The 24134-nt window shown below is 37.5% G+C and overlaps 1 protein-coding gene and 1 long non-coding RNA gene across 3 annotated transcripts in view; one reads left to right on the plus strand and one right to left on the minus strand.

The window, feature by feature from the left end:
• Nucleotides 1–24134, plus strand: part of znf236 (zinc finger protein 236) — a 72910-nt gene that overhangs the window by 20020 nt on the left and 28756 nt on the right. For both annotated transcript variants that reach the window (XM_087286188.1, NM_001442776.1), the window contains 15 exon segments: nucleotides 4418–4545; nucleotides 6404–6568; nucleotides 7235–7413; nucleotides 9580–9707; nucleotides 9812–9984; nucleotides 11741–11866; nucleotides 12187–12357; nucleotides 13390–13588; nucleotides 14306–14578; nucleotides 16312–16515; nucleotides 18405–18537; nucleotides 20970–21230; nucleotides 22058–22209; nucleotides 22753–22842; nucleotides 23407–23546. In XM_087286188.1, coding sequence (XP_087142314.1) covers nucleotides 4418–4545; nucleotides 6404–6568; nucleotides 7235–7413; nucleotides 9580–9707; nucleotides 9812–9984; nucleotides 11741–11866; nucleotides 12187–12357; nucleotides 13390–13588; nucleotides 14306–14578; nucleotides 16312–16515; nucleotides 18405–18537; nucleotides 20970–21230; nucleotides 22058–22209; nucleotides 22753–22842; nucleotides 23407–23546 — 2522 coding nt within the window.
• LOC147840122 (uncharacterized) lies at nucleotides 6–3109 on the minus strand. The gene is made up of 3 exons (XR_015511049.1): nucleotides 2265–3109; nucleotides 1945–2094; nucleotides 6–1871 (listed from the first exon to the last, which is right to left on the minus strand). It is a non-coding gene; the product is annotated as an uncharacterized LOC147840122 (long non-coding RNA).

A 24134-nucleotide genomic window follows, 5' to 3' on the forward strand; every position in this document is an offset into this window, starting at 1 on the left:
ACCTCACACCACAAACTATCAGCTTATGTGCGCAGTGCATGACGAAAACGCAGGAGAAGTTTAGAGAAAATCATTTGAAGCTTGTGTATATAGTCCCCGGATATAGTATTGCGGGTGTGTGTGCGTGCGTGTGTGTAGCTTTGTGTTTTCGTGCCGCTGCAGGAGTGATTGCGGCGGAATGATATTAATAACACGGTCGTGTGCTGGAGAATGAACGCATCGCTAGAGTGTTGTGTGTCAGACTTAAAGAGTTTACTCAGCTGCTCCGTATGAAGGGATGCGATTATTAATTTAAACGCATTTTTGAGCGGGTCTCCGTGGTTGCTAATGTTAGCTAATGCTTCCCTACACTTGTAATGAGGGGTAGAACTTGTCGGACAGTTAGCTGAGTTTAAATCGTATGGAGACTATACATTGACACGGCGATTAACGTTATACTATTTTACACATTGTGCTTTAAATATTTGTTTACTTTTGTTTAACTGAATCAAAACATCTCTAAAAAGAGTAAAAACCCAGACCAGTGGAATCCAGCTCAAAACAAACAAGCCAAGTTTATCATAGTTGTTTTCCTCCTTTTTCTTCTTGTGGCAGGACTCTAGTGGTGTACTACTTTGTTATTGACTGGACACCTGTTTGTTGTGTTCAACCTGTAACAGCAGTCATTTAATGTTGAATTGAATGGTAGTATGATTATAGTTTTTTATTTAAAGGGAGTTTGCCCATAACTGAAAATGTACTTGTTTACCGAGCCCCGAATGGTCTGAACCCTGAAGAGTTCTCTTTAAAGAAGATATTTTGAAGAAAGCTGAAAACTGTAACCATTTACTTCCATTATAGGAAATACTTTTGAAGTCAATGGTTACAGGTTTCCTGCAGTTTTCACAGTAACTTATTTTGTGTGTAACAGAAGAAAACAAACTCCAAAACATTTAAAACAAGCAAGGGTTGAGTAAATTCTGACATAATTTTCATTTTTTGGTGAACTACTGAAAAAAACAGCTTAAACCAGCCTAAGCTGGTTTTAAGGCTGGTTTTAGAGGGGTTTTGGTCACTTCCAGCCTGGTCTTTAGCTGGTTTAAGCTGGACATAGCTGGTTTTGGCTGGGCTCCTAGGCTGGTCAAGCTGGTTCTAGCTGGTCATCTCCCAACCTGACCAACTAAGACCAGGCTGGAAATGGCTGGAAACCAGCCTGGAAGTGGCAAAAACCCCTCTAAAACCAGCCTGACTTTTTTTCAGTAGGGTTATCCTTTTAGAGTAACACTACAAAACTTGAATTGAGTTACAAATTATATGGAGACTGGGACATGTACTAAAGTTTTAAAATGTTTACTAAAGTTTTAAAATGTTTACTGATGTTTAAGAATGCAGAGTTGAACTTGCTAAATCTTTGCTAACTTGCTAAATCTTTGAACGGGACAATCAGGGTAAATTGTACTGTTATGTGGAATGTGAGTATCTTGTGTAGCTTCTAATGGAAATTACTAAAAGTATAGTAAATAATAATAAACAGAATAATGTAGAGTCTGCATGGTTGCTAATGTCAGCGAATGCTTCCCGACATTTATGATGAGGGGTGGAACTTGTCGGACAGTTATACAAGCAGTCGTATTATGGAGACTACACTGACATGGCGGTTAACGTTATATTATTTTACACGTTGTGTTTTAAATGTCCGTTTATCCTTGTTTAACTGGTTTAAAACACCTCTAAAAAGAGTAAAATCCCAAACCAGTGGAATCCAGCTTAATGTCCAAAACAAACAAACAAGCCAAGTTTATCATAGGTGTTTCCTCCTTTTTCTTCTTGTGGCAGGACTCTAGTGGTGAACTACTTTGTTATTGACTGGACACCTGTTTGTTGTGTTCAACCTGTAACAGCTGTCATTTATGGTTATAATATCTTGGATTTAAAGGGATAGTTCACCCAAAACTGAAAATGTACTTATTTACTGAGCCTCTAATGGTTCTGAACCCTTATGAATTTTCTTCATAACATACATTTTGAAGAAAGCTGAAAACCTGTAACCATTGACTTCTATTCATTCATTCATTCATTCATTCATTTTCTTGTCGGCTTAGTCCCTTTATTAATCTGGGGTCGCCACTGCGAACTTATGAACCGCCAACTTATCCAGCACATTTTTACGCAGCGGATGCCCTTCCAGCCGCAACCCGTCTCTCGGGGAAACATCCACATCCATAGTGTGTGTGTGTGTGTGTGTGTGTGTGTGTGTGTGTGTATGTTTCCCAGAGATGGGTTGCGGCTGGAAGGCCATCCGCTGCGTAAAAAAAAAAAACTTGCTGGAAAAGTTGGCGGTTCATACCGCTGTGGCGACCCCTGATTAATAAAAAGACTAAGCTGACAAGAAAATGAATAAATGAATAAATAGCATGATTTTGATATCTTGGATTGAAAGGGATAGTTCACCCAAAACTGAAATTTTACTTATTTACTGAGCCTCAAGTGGTTCCAAACCCTCATGAGTTTCTTTCTTCTGTTGAGCACTAAAGGAGATATTTTGAAGAACGCTGAAAACCTGTAACCATTGACTTCCATAGTAGAAATAACAAATACTTTTGAAGTCAATGGTTACAGGTTTCTAGCAGTTTTCACAATAACTTCCTTTATGTTTAACAGAACAAAGACACTCCAAAAAGTTTTAAACAAGTAAGGGTTGAGTAAATGCTGACAGAATTTTCATTTTTGGGTGAACTATTGCTGTAAAGTAGCACTACGAAGCTTGAATCGAGTTACAGATTATGTCAGCTGGGTCAAATGACATATGAAGTTTTAAAATGTTTACTGATATTTAAGAATTAAACTTGCTAAATCTGTGAACGGGACATTCAGCCTAAATTGCACTATTATCATGTGGAATGTGAGTATCTTGTGTAGCTTCCGATGAACATTATTAAAAGTTAGTAATAATAATAATAAACAGAATAATGTGAAAGCGGTTCAATTTTTGTTAAGTTTCATATAAAAGGATGCTTTACAATATTGTCTTTGTGCATAAACATTAGTCAGTACTGAAGCCAAATCTGGAGCTTATCTAACAAAATATATTATGATAACGGTCCAAAAATTAGTAGCCCAAATTTATGTGCTAGGGAAAAACATTAAATAAAAATAAAAAAAGAGCAAAATTCAAGAGAAAGAAAAAAATTCTAATTCAATTGTAGTTTGTAATTCTACAATTAGAATCGCGGGGCAATAAGGGGGGGGGGGTCGCCTGGTGATTTCCAAAAATCTATTTTTATGAAACCATAAGAATTAACATATTTTATCCATAACTATACTGAAAATAAAAATAGTCGTTTATAGTTACTATATACTATATAGTTACTATAGTAGCTTATATTTACTAGTTCTATTGGATTGCGACCCCTGGGGTAATTACATTATATTAAAGGCAGCAATAGCGTCAGATGCATTTTGATTTTATAACATCAGGTTATACTTTCTAGCACATTTTAAGCACTGACACAAATTTAATTGGTGTGTCTGCGTCATTGCATGCAAGGTTTCTGTATTTATAACCACCTCAGAGGATATTGGGGGTCGCGAGTCACTGGCATTGTTATTTTGGGGGTCGCGGGCTGAAAAGTTTGGGAACCCCTGTACTAGGTTATGCTCAGGGCCACCTATAAGAAACAGTCGCCATTATCCACCCCCCACCCGACCACTCCCCAACCCCCTTCTTACCTTCATCTGTGACACCTAGTAGTCTTGGATTTTAGGTTGCGTGAAGGCAGCTTAGCTTTAATTACTCTTTGTTACCATAGTATTATGGAGCAGCTGAGATTAGAACCCTGGTATCTATCACTTATTCGTTTACCTTCGGCTTAGTCCCTTATTTATCAGGGGTCGCCACAGCAGAATGAACCGCCAACTATTCCGGCATATGTTTTGGCAACACTTTATTTAGATGCTCCCCCTTTAGATAGTCTGTTGACCATAAGTTACTTTTCAAGTTCTTCTGTTTACTCTCATCTGGGTAGTATCTGTAGATTGTACTTTGATGAACATCTGTTGAAGATTTGTTACATATCTACTGAAACATTGTTGACAATCTAGAACCTATATTGGTAACATTTAACTTACCGAAAGTTTAATGAAATGTTTACATGTTGTAGACATTGTAATGATCGCCTAAGAACAGTTAAAAGACAATCTACAGATACTACCCAGATGAGAGTAAACAAAAGAACTTGAAAAGTAACTTATGGTCAACAGACTATCTAAAGGGGGACCATCAAAATAAAGTGTTACCTATGTTTTACACTGCGGATGCCCTTCCAGTCGCAACCCAGTCTTGAGAAACACCTGTACACTCTCACATCCACACACATACCCATACTGTACGGCCAATTTAGCCATTAATAAATGTTTTTTGGGGTTTTTTGCTTTGCAGATGGAGGTCAAGGAGCAAGTTCAGAGAGCCAGAAGCATGCCGAAAACAAATGTAATGTTTGCTCCCAGAATTTCCCTAGTGAGAGTCAACTTCAGAGACACCTGCGAGACCATGAAGTCAATGATAAGGCAAGGGATTATACGTTATCATCTCCTCACTTGAGGTCTGCTCTGGGTTCATGGTGGCAATACTGTCATTAACACTGGATTTACATATTGATAAAGGGCAACGGGTTAATTTTTTCACAATCTTAAGCGTTTGGTTTGTGTAGGCATATATAAACATGACAATCACACTTGGATCCTTTTAAAAATATTGCAAATGCATTGCATCAGTCCATGTTAATATATTGTATATTATACATATACATAAAATCTGAGATTGCGATAAATATTGAGATATGAATACTGTTTTAGAGGATAGTTTGAATAGCAATATATGACGATTTACTGGGGAGTCTAATGGTATTCAGAAACAGAAATTGAATAATCACAATGCAAAAAAAAAAATGCTTTTCTTACTTTTTGTCTTGTTTCTAGTCCAATATCAAAATTCTTAGACCAAGTAAAATTATTGTTTAGTTTTAGATAGATAGATAGATAGATAGACAGACAGACAGACAGACAGACAGACAGACAGACAGACAGACAGACAGACAGACAGACAGACAGACAGACAGACAGATAGATAGATAGATAGATAGATAGATAGATAGATAGATAGATAGATAGATAGATAGATAGATAGATAGATAGATAGATAGATAGATAGATATACAGATAGATAGATAGATAGATAGATAGATAGATAGATAGATAGATAGATAGATAGATAGATAGATAGATTGATAGATAGATAGATAGATAGATAGATAGATAGATAGATAGATAGATAGATAGATAGATAGATAGATAGATAGATAGATAGATAGATAGATAGATATACAGATATACAGATATACAGATAGACAGACAGACAGATAGACAGACAGACAGACAGACAGACAGATAGACAGATAGATAGACAGATAGATAGATAGATAGATAGATAGATAGATAGATAGATAGATAGATAGATAGATAGATAGATAGATAGATAGATAGATAGATAGATATACAGATAGATAGATATACAGATAGATAGATATACAGATAGATAGATTTACAGATAGATAGATAGATAGACAGATAGATAGATAGATAGATAGATAGATAGATAGATAGATAGATAGATAGACAGACAGACAGACAGACAGACAGACAGACAGACAGACAGACAGACAGACAGACAGACAGACAGACAGACAGACAGACAGACAGACAGACAGATAGATAGATAGATAGATAGATAGATAGATAGATAGATAGATATACAGATAGATAGATAGATAGATAGATAGATAGATAGATAGATAGATAGATAGATAGATAGATAGATAGATAGATAGATAGATATACAGATAGATAGATAGATAGATAGATAGATAGATAGATAGATAGATAGATAGATAGATAGATAGATAGATAGATAGACAGACAGACAGACAGACAGACAGACAGATAGATAGATAGATAGATAGATAGATAGATAGATAGATAGATAGATAGATAGATAGATAGATAGATAGATAGATAGATAGATAGATAGATAGATAGATATACAGATAGATATACAGATAGATATACAGATAGATATACAGATAGATATACAGATAGATAGATAGACAGATAGATATTTTTTTAATATAAATCATTTAAATTCCAAATAAATACAGTGATTAAATACAATTCTGTCGCTTCTGGTCGACTATAATTCAGACTCAACAATGCATATCTTGGGATGAGACTATTGCAGATTCCCACTTTGCGATATCGATGCTGAAACGATATATTGTGCAGCGCTAATTGGTCTTGTTGTTACATATTAGTAATGATAAATTAACCTCTCATGTACTGACAATATTCTTTACTTCTTCCTGGATTGTAGCCATATCGGTGTGACCAGTGTCCGGCGTCCTTTAACGTGGAGTATAACCTTGACCTTCATAAATCCACCCACACCACCAGTGAACTCAAATGCCCGGTATGCCAAAAGAAGTTCTCAAGAGTGGCTAGTCTGAAGGCTCATGTGATGATACACGAGAAAGAAGAGGTCAGACATCTTCCTACTGAATTCTACTGGAAATATATTCCCTTTGAAAACTGAAACTTGATTGGTTGATTTATCTTTAAAGGCGACCTATTATGCCCCTTTTCACAAGATGTTAAATAAGTCTGATGAGTGTGTATGTGAAGTTTGAGCTCAAAATACTTAAATAGTGTTTTATAACTCTAAAACTGACCCTTTTAGTCTTTGATCCTAGTTGTGCTATTTTGGTCACTGTCACTTTAAATTCAAATGAGATTGTGCCCTTTTCAAAAGAGGGCGGAGCTACAAATGCATTTGTGTCAGCAGAGTGGCAGATTCAAAAGCAAGGCTAATGTCCTATGCTAATGAGGTAGAGATCGTAACTAATGGGCGGGGCTTTCCCCGTCTGATGACACGTACGAAGAAGAAAATGTCAATCAAAGTGTTTCTGTAGACTGTTTTTGTGAAGTGTGGCTATAAAAATTTTAATTAATATATTTTTTACCATTAGAAGCTTGTTTTGTTGCCACACAACGGTGATTAAACTGTGTATAATAGTGATTTTTACATAGTAGGTCCCTTTAAAGTACTGTAAAGAGTCAAGGATATCATTAGCTTCATGTAGAATGTAAATATAGTTGCCATGCTGCCTCTTTTTGCATTGTTTAACAGTATGCTTTGTTTTGTCAGAACTTCCTGTGCTCTGAGTGTGGAGATGAGTTTATCCTGCAGAGTCAGCTTTCTGTGCATCTGGAAGAACACCGGCAGGAACTCAGTGGAGCCAAGTCGTACACCTGCAAGACCTGCAGCAAAGAGTTCGTGACACAAAACCAGCTTAGAGAACATTTGAAAAGTCATGCCAAGATCAGGTGTGGTTGCATGATGACTGCTAAATTAATGTCTTCATAGACAAAGGGTGGTTTTAGAGAAGAAAGAAATCACTAACAGATGATTTATGTAATGATAAAGGACAAACGATCTGGGGTGATTTGTGCATGGTTAATTGTTTCAGAATCTAAATTTCAAACTGCAAAGCTTGAATGTTTATAATAATTTTATATCATTTTTTAAAGGTGGATTTTGTCACTGTTTTGCATCCCACTAGCTAATAGATGTCCTTAAAACTAACAGACTGAAACTAACATCTAAAGATTATGGGCCCTATCATACACCTAGCGCAGGGTTTTTCAAAGTCTAAGACAGTGGGCCTCCCTTTTGACACAACTTATCCATTGGCGCCCCCCTCCTCCCAAACACACATACACACACACACACACACACACACACACACACATATATATATATATATATATATATATATATATATATATATATATATATATATATATATATATATATATAAAGACACAGACAGATGTCAGACTGTTAGCTCACTTTTATCATCATTTGCATGAAAGTGCAATTATTTAGAGTAATAACAAGTATTTTAATATAACGTTTTTAAAACTAGGATGATGGTTCAATATGAATAGAACAGATCCAAGAACTGTCCATCCCAGTCAAAACAGTCGAAGTTTAGCGGGTCTCATGCTGTCATTAGCCAAAATATTTTGACAAACCACACATAAAGGTCGTGGTTCATCAGCTGGTCCTGTCCGCGTAAATCCTAAACTCAAATACTGATCATCATATCGTCGTCTTTTGGGTTTAAGCCCTGAACTTGAAGGCTTTTGTGGCGAGGGGGCGTGGCCGAGAGCCGTGGGAACAGAGTGAGGCCACCGCGTAAGTGGATCTGCGATGCGCACCTGACTCGGATCCCACGGAAGGAGCTCTGGATCATAAAAGGAGGAACAAGGGCAGAGGAAGCCGAGAGAGGACCGGGCCGGACATATTTTACTTTTGCTTTCAGTTTGACGGCAGTCTCCGTGAGGAGCTGCTGTCCGTTTGTTTTGGTTTAGAAGGCAACCTCCGTGAGGAGCTGCCGTCACTGTTATTAATAAATCATTTTAAAACTGCGTCGGTTCTCCGCCTTCTTCTTCCCGGCGGCCAAAGGGCTTTGAATCGGGGGGTCTCAGAAACCGACCCATTGTATTAGCAGGCATATACCTGTATTGGCGGGCTTGCCAAACAGAAGCGAATTCACAGCTATGGCCTTCTGGGTAAAAAAGGTTTTCTTATATTTGACGTATTATTATTATTATTTTTTTTGCTTTATTTAATTAAAACGTTTAAATATAATAAAAAATACATATAATAATTAAACTTAATAATTATATTTTTATTGTATATTTCTTCCCGTGCCTCCCCTGACATGCTCTGGCGCCCCCCAGGGGAGGCGCGCCTCACACTTTGAAAACCCCTGACCTATCGCAATGCGGCGCAAGGCACAATGCAAATGTTGTTTGATATTTTCAGCTTGGCGGAAGAGTCGCTTTGATGCTTTGCAGCATTCTGTTTAAATAGCAAATGCTTTTGCTCTCATATGTGCAAGGCACACAACAATGCGCCTTAACACCCCTCCTTTTTAGACCAGCACACCCATGAGTCGCCAACATGGTGCAAAACGTGAAAATTACCATTGCACTGGTCTGAAAATAGCAACAAATTGTGCCTAACATCTCTTATGCCTTGTTGCGCATTAGTGTTCGATAGGGCCCATAGTCTACAAAATGTGCGAAAGGGATCATCAGAATAAAATAAAACCAATTTTTTTGGAGCCTGATTACACAAACAAAACAAAGAAATACAATGGACCTATTTTAAGGAAACTGCAAAGAAACATCTCTGACTTCATATAATTTCTGAATATATTCAAATTGCAGTAAAATGTCCACAATGTTAACAATTTATTTTTAATATAATACCTCTCGTTAATTTTTGTGACCGGCAAACCATCTTGTGGTTAATTCATGGAGGTGCTGTGTGTTCGAAAACACAGTGGGACATTCTTGACTGTTTTTTTTTTGAGAGTTTTTAAGCGAATTGATGTATTGTATGTACTTTTATTTGCTTGATATGTGCTTATTATAAGTTCAGCTGTGTCGCTTATAATCCAATCTTGAATTCATTTTAAGGCCCATTATAACAAGTTCAAGAAACTACAAGAACATCGATCGAAGGGGATTCAAGAACATTTGCCACCACTGTGGGAAGACGTTCAAGAAACCCAGTCAGCTGGTTCGACATATACGCATTCACACAGGTAAACACTAATAGGTCATTTTTATACCTAAAAAGAGGCAATATTTAGATTTTCATGAACCTGCTCTGTTGCCTGTTTGATCATGTATTTTGTCTTTGTTTCAGGTGAAAGGCCGTATAAGTGCTCTCACTGTGGAAAGTCATTCAACCAGAAAGTAGTGCTGCAGACTCACATGGTGCGACACACAGGGGAGAAACCTCACATGTGTCAGCATTGTCCTGCATCTTTCTCCCAAAAAGGAAACCTGCATTCACATGTTCAGAGAGTTCACTCTCAGGTAGCTCTTTACTGTAAGGTTGTATTAGTTACTGCATTTACTAACCTGAACAAACAATGAACAGTACATTTATAGCAGTATTTATTCATCTTTGTTAATTTATGGTTAAAGTACATGCATGAGATTGTTATTGCTGAATAAAGCCGGACAGGCTTATCGGCAGCCTGATGCAAAATTGACTAAAGCGCATTATTTTTTATATTTATTTTGCAACTGTCCTGGAAGCACTTTATTCCGCTTATTGCACCGGCTACTTGTTACAAAACATAAAAGTTAGACACAAAACATTGTTCTGAGATATAATAGTTTATTCAGTCGTTAATTAAATGCAAATGTGACAGAAACGAAAACAGCTGATGGAGTATACACTAACCTGCAAGTTATTCAGTTACAAACAGTCAAAAAACCCAAAGCTAACAGACACGAAACCAGATGGATAGAGCATATACTAACAGGCACCAAACAGTTAAAAACAGCCAAAACCATGGCGTGACAGACAAGCAGATACATATGAATATGGATGTAAGTACATGGATTTGAATGTACTCACTTAAGGTCACAGATGAGCTTGCGTTATTCAGTAGCTTTCATCTAACATACCTTGGAATATTGTGACTGACTTATCAGAATCGAGTATTCCAGACAGCTGTGTAATAACTCGGGATAACATATTTTGGAATGTTGCAATTGACCAATCAGAAGCAAGTATTCCCGACAGCCTTCTAATAACTTGAGATAACATATTTTGGAATGTTGCGACTGACCAATCAGAATCAAGTATTCCAGAGAGCTGTGTAATAATGTTGGATAACATTCTTGGAATGTGGCTACTGACCAATTAGAATTGAGTATTCCAGACAGCCCTGTAATAGCTCAGGATAATATACCATAGAATGTTGCAACTGACCAATCAGAAATGAGTATTCCGGACAGCCATGTAATAACTCAGGATAACATACCTTGAAATGTTGCGACTGACCAATCAGAATCAAATATCCCAGACAGCCATGTAATATCTCAGGATAACATACCTTGGAATGTTGCGACTGACCAATCAGAATCAAGTATTCCAGAGAGCTGTGTAATAACGTTGGATAACATTCTTGGAATATGGCTACTGACCAATTAGAATTGAGTATTCCAGACAGCCCTGTAATAGCTCAGGATAATATACCATAGAATGTTGCAACTGACCAATCAGAAATGAGTATTCCGGACAGCCATGTAATAACTCAGGATAACAAACCTTGGAATGTTGCAACTGTCCAATCAGAATCGAGTATTCCAGACAGCCATGTAATAACTCAGTATAACAAACCTTCAATGCTGCGATTGACCAATCAGAATTAAGTATTCCAGAGAACTGTGTAATAACGTTGGATTACATTCTTGGAATGTGGCTACTGACCAATCAGAATCGAGTATTCCAGACAGCCCTGTAAAAACTCGGCATAACATACAATAGAATGTCGCAACTGACCAATGGGAATCGAGCATTCCCGACAGCCGTGAAATGACTCGGGATAACATACAAACAGAATGCTGAGTAACAAACAGAATGCTGCAATTGTCCAATCAGAATGGATTATTCCAGTCATGTGATACCGTAATTAATTTTAATCATGCATTAGTAAATGTTGAACTATGATTAATAAATGCTTTACAAGTATTGCCCATTATTAGTTCATAGTAGTAAATACATTACCTAATGAAACCTTATTGTAAAGTGTGACCAAACAGGCTTTATGTTTTTCAGGCGGCTGGTGTTCCTCTCTTCCCATGTATGGACTGTAGCTGTGTGTATAAAAAGCTTGGAAGCCTTAATGCTCACATCAGCAAAATGCACATATCGGTAATGGAAGTGGAAGAGCCAGCCACACAGGTGATTACAGTCTGTTCCTGTTTGAGATAACTCTTCTTAATGCTGATATCTTTTTTTTTTATAAGGGGTATTATCTGCCACCCTGGTTTTAATATGTTAGAATAAAAATGGTATTTTTATAATCTATTATTATTTTGTATTTGTTAATGTTTTTGCATATGGAGGACCAGGAGTGACACTTAAAAATAAACTTAAAAATTAACATATATGTATACAAATCTAGCGTTAACTAAGAGGAATACAAAGACATTTTGTAAAGTGAAAAGCCATTTGTTAATAGTTCTCCTGACCCATCCATAAAGGATTGCTGTGTTTTTCAGAAAGTACATGCGCAGGTTGATCAGGGTGCAGTAGGGTCAGAAGGCCCAGAGGGTGTGACAGATGTGATCCAACAGCTGCTGGAGCTTTCTGACCACGTGACGGCTGATGGTGCTCAGGCACCTCCACCTGGGCAAACCATAGGCGCAGCCATCAACCAGGACATCCTACAGGTACCCGATAACCATTTTACTTAAGGAAAAAAAATGTAATAGGAATATAAGATAAGATGAAGCATGTGCAAGATGGTTCTCTGATCCAATTTGTTGCCATTAAATACACTAATCTGATTTCATGGTAGGATAAATCCATGTGTTTCAGTTTGCATTTCAGTTGCTACCCATATCAAACACACCTAAACCAATTAATTAGGACCTGAACACCACGTGATAATTACAGCCAGGTGTGTTGATTATGGGTTGCAACTGAGATCTGCAGGAAGGTAGCTCTCCTGGAACAGGATTGGCCACCCCTGATCTAGGTTATGGAATGCTCTCCCTTATTCTGTAAGAAATGCTTCCACACTAGCTAGTTTTAAGAAGATGCTAAAAACTCATCTTTTTAAGACTGCATTTGTAGATTTATAATTTAGTTTATAATTTATATAAACTATAATATTATATAATTATATAATATTATATAATAATATTATTATTATTATATTATTCTGTGTTTATAATTTAGAACTTTTTTAATGTATACTTGTATTTTATTACATGTTTGATTACTTTGTTGTTGTCTTAGAGAAGCGCGTTATAAATAAAATGTATTATTATTGTATGGTTTGATTTGTTCTGTAGACAATGGTTGTGCGATGGTTTGTTCTGTAAGGCAAGGCAAGTTTATTTTTATAGCACCTTTCATACACAGAGGCAATTCAAGGTATTTTACATAAACAAGAAATAGGTAATCTGAAAAAAATATTGCTTAAGATATTAATATTATTGACCTTTAAATGGTTTTAAAAAAAAATAAAAATGCTTTTATTCTAGCCGGAATAAAACAAATAAGACTTCCTCCAGAAGACAAAATACTATCAGACATACTGTGAAAAATCCCTCGCTCTGTTAAACAGCATTTGGGAAATATTTGAAAAAAAAATTCACAGGAGGGCTAATAACTCTTACTTCAACTGTTTGTAAGATTCACGGTTCATGACGGATTACATTGGCTCTGATGAAAATGCTAATGTGGTGTTTTCACAGCAAGCTTTGGAGAACAGCGGACTGACTGAGATACCTGTTCAGCCTGAAACTCAGAGCAGCTCCGAAAAGCTTCAGTCGGACACAGTTTCCCCGATGGCCAGTTCAACAGATGGACCAGTCCCTTCAAAAATACTCATGACTGACACAATAGTAAAAAAGGAGAAAAGAAACATAATCAAAAAGCCTACACAGATGCTAGGTACGTTGGAATGCTAGGTTGCTAGGTATCCTACACTCTCAAAAATAAAGGTACAAGAGCTGTCACTGGGGCAGTACCTTTTCAAAAGGTACATATTTGTACCTGAAGAGTCCATATTGGTACCTCAAAGGTGCATTTGGGTACTTATATGTACCTTTGAGGTACCACTAAGGACTTTTTCAATGTGCTTGACATTGCAGTCCACCATTATCAATGGAAAATGCATTCAAACAAACATCTATGCAAAGAAAGCGTGACACTGCTGGCTTTGAAATCTGCATGAACTGGAAGCTACCATCATTTTTTTCTTATTAGGATGCAGTTCCTAGAGAAACGGAATATTAAATGAGAAATCAGTGGGTGTGGCTTGTTTTCTCTGCTGTGATCTGATTGGATTAAAATAGACATTTCATCCAGAAAGAAGGGGAAGGGGGTTTCAGGAGAGTTATTATAACCTAACAGACACCTCGTCCTTGCCATTTCAGTTTGTTGTCAAAACTGACAGGGGGCGTGGTTAAGTATGCTAGCCCCGCCCAATACCTCAGACAGACATAATCTGAGAATCTAACTGAAAACTATTTAGTAGTGTGTAAGTTAGTGTCTCTTTAAGTCACAACTAGGCTACGTTTTAACTTACGCACTGCTTGTGCAACCAGCCCCAGCTCTGTATGTATTAACCACTGTATAGCAGATTCAAAAATGTGTTGTTGTTTCCAGGCAACATCAGGCAGGAGAATGGTGTCAGGTGGCACGGTTGTCCGTACTGCTCCAAAGAGTTCAAAAAGCCTAGTGATCTGGTGCGTCACATCCGCATTCACACTCATGAGAAACCATACAAGTGCAAGCAGTGTTTCCGTGCCTTTGCGGTCAAGAGCACTCTGACCGCTCACATGAAGATCCACACAGGCATTAAAGCCTTCGAGTGTCAGCACTGCAAGAAGTGTTTTTCTACATCTGGGAGCATGAAGGTCCATCAGCGTCTGCACACTGGTGAGAACTACACATGTAATATCTATGTACATACTTAATAAACATCCAGTGTTCCTAGAGCAGAAGTGTCCAATAGGGTATATGCCGAGATAGTGTTGTTCCCATACTGATAAATTTCCAGTGACCTGTTATTGTGATTTTTTTTTTTCATTTTATACAAATCCTTTTACAGCATTTATGTTGTAATGTAATTAAAATACATTCAGTAATTAAACTTTGGCATTAATTTAGTTGCTCAAGTGTAAAACGAGACAAAAGGCCTTTTACTCGCACACGCCCGTCAGAATCGGCAGGCTAGCACAGAAGCTCCATTGAATATACTGGGGTAAAATAAATGCTCCTATTATAAAGACATGGCGGGGAAAAATATAATTAAATACAGTGCTTCTTGTACAATCTGAGACCCACTTTATATCCGATATCTCTCAGCCAGTGGAGATCACTGATTTTAAAAGAAAACAGATTTTTGCATTGGCTTACAGTTCACCGGATGCGCTTAACCCAGGTTACTAGCAAATTAAAAGTCCTATTAGCATGCTTCGGCATATATCCTATTCTGCTTCAGTTGCGCTGCTTCACTCCCATTCATGAATTCTCTCGCAGGGCATCATAGGATAGCACAGCATGCATGGGATGCGCACTCCAGAATCTTGCCGGAAGTAGTAAGTCATCCGGGTACTTCTCGCTTACTGATTTTCAAATTCTATGAATTCGGACATACTATTCGGCTCGTATACTGATTTTAGTGTACTATATAGTATGGATGTATGCAGTTTCGGACGCAGCCTGTGTGTTTACAGCGGTTTGACTGATAAACATAAATTTGTAGCTAAATTGTTAGCGGTGCCAAACAGCATTTCCCATTGTTTACGTCAACATACCGTTAACGCTAGAAACTGTGCATGTAGTTGATCAATCAAATCAAATCAATTTTAACTAATAAAAATACAGGTTGTAGCTCACAATACACAGCTTCGTCGGTTGGAGGAGAATTTTGGCAAGTACTAGAGCTATATATTTGTTATAATTCTCTGTAACATAATTAAAATTAATTTGTAAGCACTTTTCTCTTTATGTCGTGTCTTTTGGAAGCCCAAATACAGAAACAGAACTTGCTCTATGGAAATAGCAGCATCTGGATGGCATTTTAGCTTTCTCTGCTATAATTTACAGCGCCTCGGGCCAAGCCCCTTCGATGCGCAGGGTGTGTGCACGTGGTGAATACGTATAACCTGAAGCATTTGTGATTTCACTTGCCTGGATGTATTTTTTTGTAGTCCTCAAACTTTGTTCATTGTAGTCTTTGCTAAACTACCTGTGTAAAAGCCAATGCCTCTTTTTGCATTGAACTTTGAGCGTCTCACATTCAGAGATGTTGTTTATGTTCAAACAGCTACATTACACATCAACTAAAGTTTCAAATATGATATCGTAGTGGACCACCCCTTTAAGGTCTATATTATTAGCCCTCTTAAGCAATTTTTTTTTTTGTCTACAGAGCAAACCATCATTACACAGTGACCTACCTAATTAACATAATTTGACTAATTAACTTATATAAGCTTTTAAATTTTATTGTCATTTTATAGTGTGTTTGTGCGTGCAAATTCACATGTATCATCAAAGTACAGAGCTAAAAAGCATTTTGGCACTAATGAATATATTGACATTCTTGACTCCTTTGCAAAGTTCATGGTAAAAATGACTCAGCATGCTTATCTGCTTTTCCTCAGGTTTAAGGCCATTCCCTTGCCCTCACTGCGAGAAGTACTTTCGTACATCAGGCCACAGGAAAACACACGTCGCCTCTCACTTTAAGAGTACACACCATAAAAAACACAAGTACCCCCGAAAGCCTCACAAAACCAGAGTATCCCGCAGCAATCTGCCATTGCCTGATATTCCTCTCCAAGAGCCGATACTCATCACCGACATGGGTATGGAAGATCATCCAACCTACATACACCTTATAAAACAATACAGTTAAAAGAGAATATATCAATATTATATTAAATTCTGTTTATTTTAAGCATTTAAACTACACTTTAATTTCCATTATGGAAAAACACAGACTGAATTTCTGTTTTTTGAATTAGATTGATTGATTGATTTCGATTCCAGTTATTGATTTCGAGTCTGCTTATCGATTTCGCTTGTCGATTTCGATTCCGTTTATTGATTTCGATTTCGCTTCTCGATTTCGAGTCTGCTTATCGATTTCGATTCCACTTGTCGATTTCGATTCCGTTAATAGATTTTGAGTCTGCTTATCGATTTCGATTCCACTTGTTGATTTTGATTCCGTTTATCGATTTCGATTCCACTTTTGGATTTCGATTCTACTTGTCGATTTCATTTATCGATTTCGATTCCGCTTATCGATTTTGAGTCTGGTTGTCGATTTCGATTCCGTTTATTTATTTCGATTTCGCTTGTCGATTTAGAGTCTGCTTATCGATTTCAATTCAGCTTGTCGATTTCGATTCCGTTTATTTATTTCGATTTCGCTTGTCGATTTAGAGTCTGCTTATCGATTTCGATTTCGCTTGTCGATTTCGATTCCGTTTATAGATTTCGAGTCTGCTTATCAATTTCGATTCCACTTGCTTATTGATTTCGATTACGTTTGTTGGTTTCGATTACGGTTATTGATTTCGAGTCTGCTTATCAATTTCGATTCCACTTGCTTATTGATTTCGATTACGTTTGTTGGTTTCGATTACGGTTATTGATTTCGAGTCTGCTTATCAATTTCGATTCCACTTGCTTATTAATTTCGATTTCGCTTGTTGATTTTGATTACGGTTATTGATTTCGAGTCCACTTGCTTATTGATTTCGATTACGTTTGTTGGTTTCGATTACGGTTATTGATTTCGAGTCTGCTTATCAATTTCGATTCCACTTGCTTATTGATTTCGATTTCGCTTGTTGATTTTGATTACGGTTATTGATTTCGAGTCTGCTTATTGATTTCGATTCCGCCTGTCGATTTCCATTCCGTTTATTGATTTCGATTCCGCTTCTCGATTTCGAGTCTGCTTATCGATTTCGATTCCGTTTATTGATTTTGATTCCGCTTATTGATTTCGATTCCGCTTACCAATTTCGATTCCGCTTGTCGATTTCAATTCCGTTTATCGATTTCGATTCTGCTTATCGATTTCGATTAAGCTTGTCGTTTTCGTTTCCGCTTATCGATTTCGATTCTGCTTATCAATTTCAATTCCGCTTGTCGATTTAGATTCTTATCGATTCCCAGTTTAGATTACAATGTAGTAAAAAATGTATTTGACATTGGTCCTGTTAACACAGGTATTTAGATCCTTTTTTGTTGATTTGATCACAAGTGGACAAAGAAGACACATTACTGATGCAATTTTTCATCATTTACAAGAAAGAAAATCGTATTAAAAGTTCCAGTTCAATTAAACACACTTTTTGTTAATAGGCTGCTTTATGTATTAACTATTGGGCCCACAAACTTTATTCTGTTTTACAGTTTTAACGTAGGCTGTACACTAACTTACATGTCTTGTCATCGATCCAAGTTATAAAAGCAATAAATAATAACTTGACTTCAAGTTGATCATTTGGAAAAGTGGCAGAAGGTCGATTTTTCAGATGAATCATCTGTTGAATCATCAGAAATACTGCAGAAGACCTACTGTGTGAACAAATGTCACAGTTTCCTTTTACTGCACATATATGCAAGCATGTGACACTCGTGGTGTTTTTAGAATCTGCCCTCTTAAATTTGAGGACATGAAAATGCACCCCAAAACACTGACTGATTTTCTTCGTCTGTTTTGTTTTAATTACTGCAGGACTCCTGCAGAACCAGAGCTCACGGGCCACCCTGCAGCAGTATCTGGACATTGTGGAAAACGAGCGTCCATACAAGTGCGGATACTGCAGCAAAGCTTACAAGAAGTCAAGCCACCTTAAGCAACACGTTAGGTACATGTTATGCACAGCTAAAAAAGTTATACATACTTAGATTGTTTCAATCAATGCTTTTGGTGTCCTGTGAAGGATAAAAAATAGAAATTATTAAGCCAGTGTTCTGTTCAAGTAGCCAATATGCTGATTTCGATGTATTATAGTATTAATGTAAGTATTATTTTTATAGTATAGTATTATAGTAGTATTTATATAGTATGTATTTATTATAGTACTTTGTAATGCTGTTTGCAAACCCTATGTACATTTATTCATTTAGCTGATACTTTTATCCAAAGGCTCTTTGAAATTAGCATAAAAAGCACCATGACATGTATAATTAAGTTTAACAGTTTTGTTTTACACATGCATACATTTTTACTTATATATGTATGTTCATTTTTCTATAGAAATGTCAGATGGCACTTAGAGCTTTTTCGCATTTGAACTCTTCACATACTATACAAGTATACACCAAGAGTAAAGAGTGTGTCTCCTAGTGGTGGTTTGTCAAACCCACTCACCTGCATGGAACACACTCAGAATTGCACATCATTTCTCAGAAACATGTAGTGTTTATAAAGAAAGTGTCTGGTGCATAAGGAGAGGAAAGGTGTGCGCCTCCTGCTGGTGGTTTGTCAAGATGCAATGTGTTGTGGTATAGATGTATTAAGTAACCAGTGTTGCTAGATTGCGCTTTTTGCCATTCTGTTATTCGTTTCCTTATTTTTTATGTTGCCAGGTTGGGCGGACTTCCTCCTAGCAGAGAAGTTTTGAATTTCTAACATTCAAACATTTACATTTCATAGTCAAAACCCAGACATGATGATTCATAAGAGAAAACTCTATTTTAGCGAGTTTACATTTTGAACTTGTTGCTGTATATTCATATAATCGCATTGACAAACATGTTTTTTGTCAATTTGAGCAAAAATATTGTCATATTTTCCAATTTTCTTTCTGTGTATTTGCCTTATTTTCATCTATTTTCATGTCTGGTGAATTCATAAAATTTTTTTTTACTTACTAATTTTCAGTCCTTATCAACTTTGGTTGACATAAAAAATTAATGCATTATTTTTGTACAACCCTGTTCCTGAAGGAACAGTACATCTTTTCATTCATTCATTCATTTTCATCCGCTTTTCCGGGGCCGGGCCGTGGGGGCAGCTGTCTCAGGAGAGAATTCCAAACTTCCCTCTCCCCAGACACTTCCTCCAGCTCCTCCGGGGGGATCCAGAGGTGCTCCCAGTCCAGTTAAGAGACATAGTCCCTTCAGCATGTCCTGTGTCTTCCCCGGGGCCTCCTCTTGGCGTGTCATGCCTGGAACACCTCCCTAGGTTGTTGTCCAGGAATCATCCGAAACAGATGCCTGAGCCACCTCAGCTGACTTCTCCCGATGTGGAGGAGCAGCGGCTCTACTCAAAACTCCTCTCAGGTGGCAGAGCTCCTCACCCTATCTATAAGACTGCGCCCTGCCACCCTGCGAAGGAAACTCATTCCAGCCACTTGTATCTAAAATCTTGTCCTTTCAGTTGTGACTAGGGCCAGATGGAATCTGCTGACATTTTTTTGCTATTTCTGCGCAGAATTTTGGTAAAAATCTGCGGATTTACGCAGAATCATTTTGGGAGTATCCTAACTAAAACCTTAATATATGAAATAAAAAGTAATACCTTTTTAAGTTTTATTTATTGTTTACAATGCAAATCCAATTAGATACACTTTATTTGGTAAACAAAGCAAGTCTCTCATATAATATATCTACCACTATTGTCAATAAATCAAATAAAAATTTTCATGTCAGTCGATAATATTGCTGAAATTACTTTAAAAACTGAATAAATAAAAATGTACACACATTTACACACGTAAATGAACAGAATCAATGATGGGCTAAAAATCTGCAGAATTCTGCGTGCGCAGATTCCGTCAAAGCTCGGGATCATAGGTGAGAGTAGGAACGTAGATTGACCGGTAGATCGAGAGCTTTACCTTTCGGCTCAGCTCCTCTTTATCATACATCGACCGCAAAAAGGCAATTGCAAAATAGAAATTTCAGGTGTTGGTTAGAAAAAAAAAACTCCTTTTAATATGGAAAATATTCCTTCTATAGTGTGCCATTGCTTTAATATAGAACACGATTTAAATCGAGCTTCAGTCAAACTCGATCGCTCCTACTGTTGGTCCTCAATCTGGCAACCTGTGCTTGGGTTTGTTTTAATCCAGGAGTGCAATATCTGTTTCAACCACTGGTTGTCAATCTCACAGTACATACTGCACCTTTAAGACTTGCTCGTCAATATTTCAGCGAATTTAAGACTTGTTAAGGCCTAAAATTTTGTTTTTGAAATTTAGGATATTTTAGATTTTTTAGTACCTCACGGACACCCTGTAATGAAAGTGTAAAGTTGAGCTTAGTTTTGAAGTCTGCTGTCGTTGTTTTGCAGGTCACACACAGGTGAGCGGCCGTATAAGTGCCTACAGTGCAGTAAGGGCTTTGCTTCGTCTGGTGTGCTGAAGGCTCATATCCGCACACACTCTGGCCTCAAAGCCTTCAAGTGTTTAATATGTGACACCACCTTCACCACCAGCGGGAGTCTGCGGCGCCACACGACTACACACAGCGACATGCGGCCCTACATGTGTCCCTACTGCCAGAAAACCTTCAAGTCCTCCCCCAACTGCAGAAAGCACATGAAAACACACAGGTGATTTGTCATGTCTGGATCAGTAGAAGTAGATAATTCATCTGGAAAATGTAATTCTGCCATCATTTACTCATCACTCACTCATTATTGAGCACAAAAAAAGATGCTGGAAAACAGCAGCCATTGACGTCCATTTTTTTTGTTCCTACTATGGCTGTCGATGGCTGCCGGTTTCTGAAATCCTTCAAAATATCTCTCCAGAAGAAATTCATAAAGGTTTATAACCACTTGAGTGCGAGTAAAGGATGAGGATATTTAAATTTTGGGAGGAACTATTCTTTTAATGAACAAGCAAACACTTGAAATAAGTTCATTATGGACGGCTCCTCAAATGTTTTGATTGTTATTGGTTCGTTTTGTTATGTTTGTGAAAATATCTGAAATGAAACACTTTTTATATAGCACAACCTTCCCAGCAGGCACCGGAGTTCACGCAGACGTCAGACTAACTTTACATTTTGGTTGTATATGAAAATCGGGTTTACGTCAGAACCTGAGGTCAGACTCCAACGTCAAGATTGTCACATTAATATGACATAAAATATTAGTTAGTTCATGACACAACTTAAAGTCAACCAAAGATCAACAGCTAATGATGTTAGACTTTCTCCAGAAGAAAAAAATATTATCAGACATACTGTGAAAATTTCCTTGCCCTGTTAAACATAATTTGGGAAATATTAAAAAAAAATAATAATAAAGAATTCACAGGAAGGCTAATAATTTCGCTTTCAACTGTAGTTGCAGCAATGTAAACAACATCTATTTCCTCACAGGTTGTCTGTATGGGGAGAGATTTAAAATGATGTGTTTGTGTTTATTTCCAGGTATGAACTGGCTCAACAGCTGCAACAGCAGCAGGGCTCCACTGACATGCAGTCGACCGCTGCTGTGGATGGCACTGAGACCCAGAGCATACTTGAGGTAGTGACAGACGTGCAGCAGGTGACACTGGGGGAAGATCCACTGCAGGAAACAGGTGACCGGGACAAGAGCTCTTTTCTTTAACACTCATGTATTCCTTACAGGGTTCCTACACTTCTTGAAAGTACTTGAATTACAGACATATGAATTCAAGGGCTGGAAAGTACTTAAAAACAAACATAGCTTCTTGAAAGTGCTTGAATTTAAAGTTTGTGGTGTTATTTCAACAATTGTGCTGTGTTGTTTTCAAAAACTGAACGAAAAAACGAAAAACAAAGAAATTCTTAATTTATAAATCTTAAGTTCAAATCTCATACAATAACAATAACATGAAAAATAATGCATTTTATCAACATTTGAATATTCAACTAATTTCATTAAAGTTATTTAAACGTGATTGTTTAAAACAGTCTACATTTTTTAAGTTATTAAGTGTAAGCGAAATGTTAAGTACAGGGAAAAAATTTCATGGCGCTATATATGCTGGAGTGTGAATTAAGGTGCTCGATTTTAAATTATTAGTAAAATAAAAAGTTGGATAAATTTGGTTCATTTCTTTACTGCTTTCCATCAATGAAAAAAATCTTTCAATCCACAGAATCCTTTGTGAGTGCCCAGCATGCTCTACCTCAGTTTGAAGCACCAGCTCTGCCTCAGTCCACATTTGAACAGCCCACTATGACGCAAGGTAACACTCTTGCAGACTTTTCCCAACGTAAATACAATCACAGACATGGATATATCGGCAGCTGCTAGTGCTGTTGATATCCTAATACCGAGTTCCGGCTGCATGATTTTCAAAGTAATCGTGTCACAGATGTTTTCACACTGCATGACTATCTGGATTAGCGTTTTGTTGCTGCTTTGTTTCATTATCACACATTGAATCCCTGCTGAAAAATCGACCAGCCTGGTGTTAGAGGGGTTTTGGTTACTTCCAGGCTGGTTTCCAGCCATTTCCAGCCTGGTTTTAGCTGGACAGGCTGGGAGATGACCTGCTAAAACCAGCTTGACCAGCCAAGCCAGGCTGGGAGCCCAGCCAAAACCAGCTATGTCCAGCTTAAACCAGGATGGTCAAGCTGGTTTTAGATGGTTTTGGCTGGTCACTTTCCAGCCTGACAATCACTGTCAGCTAACTGTAGTTTCACTTCTTTGCTGAGTTTCGATTCCAGTTCTAATCAAAGACAAATGTTTTCACAGTTACTAGAAAATTTTGTCCCTGGTTTTAAAATGCGCTTGTGCTCTGTCGCAGGTTTCACAATATCTGAAGGATTCACCCAGCAGGCTCATTTCTCTACGGTACAGCAGCTTCAGGACTCAAGCACACTGGAGTCACAGGATTTGACCGCCAGCTACCATCCTCCCAACCTACTGCACGTAACACACACCGAGGTACAAACATGTCGCTCCTAAATCTTTAAACATGCACAACACCAAAGAGTCTTAACCCTTTTATCAAAGTCACCCTATATCAGACAAACGTCGCAAACGTATTCGATCTAGCAACAATCCCTGCAGATTTCAGCTGCAAGCCATATCAAACACGCCTGCCTGTAATTATCCATTGCTGTTCAGGTCCTAATTAATTAGTTCAGGTGTGTTTGATCAGGGTTGAAGCTGAAATCTGCAGGGGTTGTTGCTAGATTGGATATGGTTGCGGCGGGAAGTTAACGAGAATTATTTATATTATTTATTAAATTTCCCATTTATTGTATTTTATTAACGTCTACCTCCACCCCAACCCTGAACCCAAATATCACAGTAAAGTAAAAATAGTAGTTGTACCGAGTATTATTTATGTTATCTATTAAATTATCCAATAAATTGTATTTTTTAACGCCTACCCCCACCCCTAAACCCAACCATCACATAACTGTAAAAATATGAATTATTGTTATACAGTGTCATGAAAAAATGCTGCTATATTGATGCGTATCCAATGTAGACTTTACCCTCTGCAGGAAGGTAGATCTCCAGGAA

This window comes from Danio rerio, chromosome 16 (assembly GCF_052040795.2).
Source record: "Danio rerio strain M-AB ecotype USA chromosome 16, GRCz13ab, whole genome shotgun sequence".
Lineage (NCBI taxonomy): Eukaryota > Metazoa > Chordata > Actinopteri > Cypriniformes > Danionidae > Danio > Danio rerio.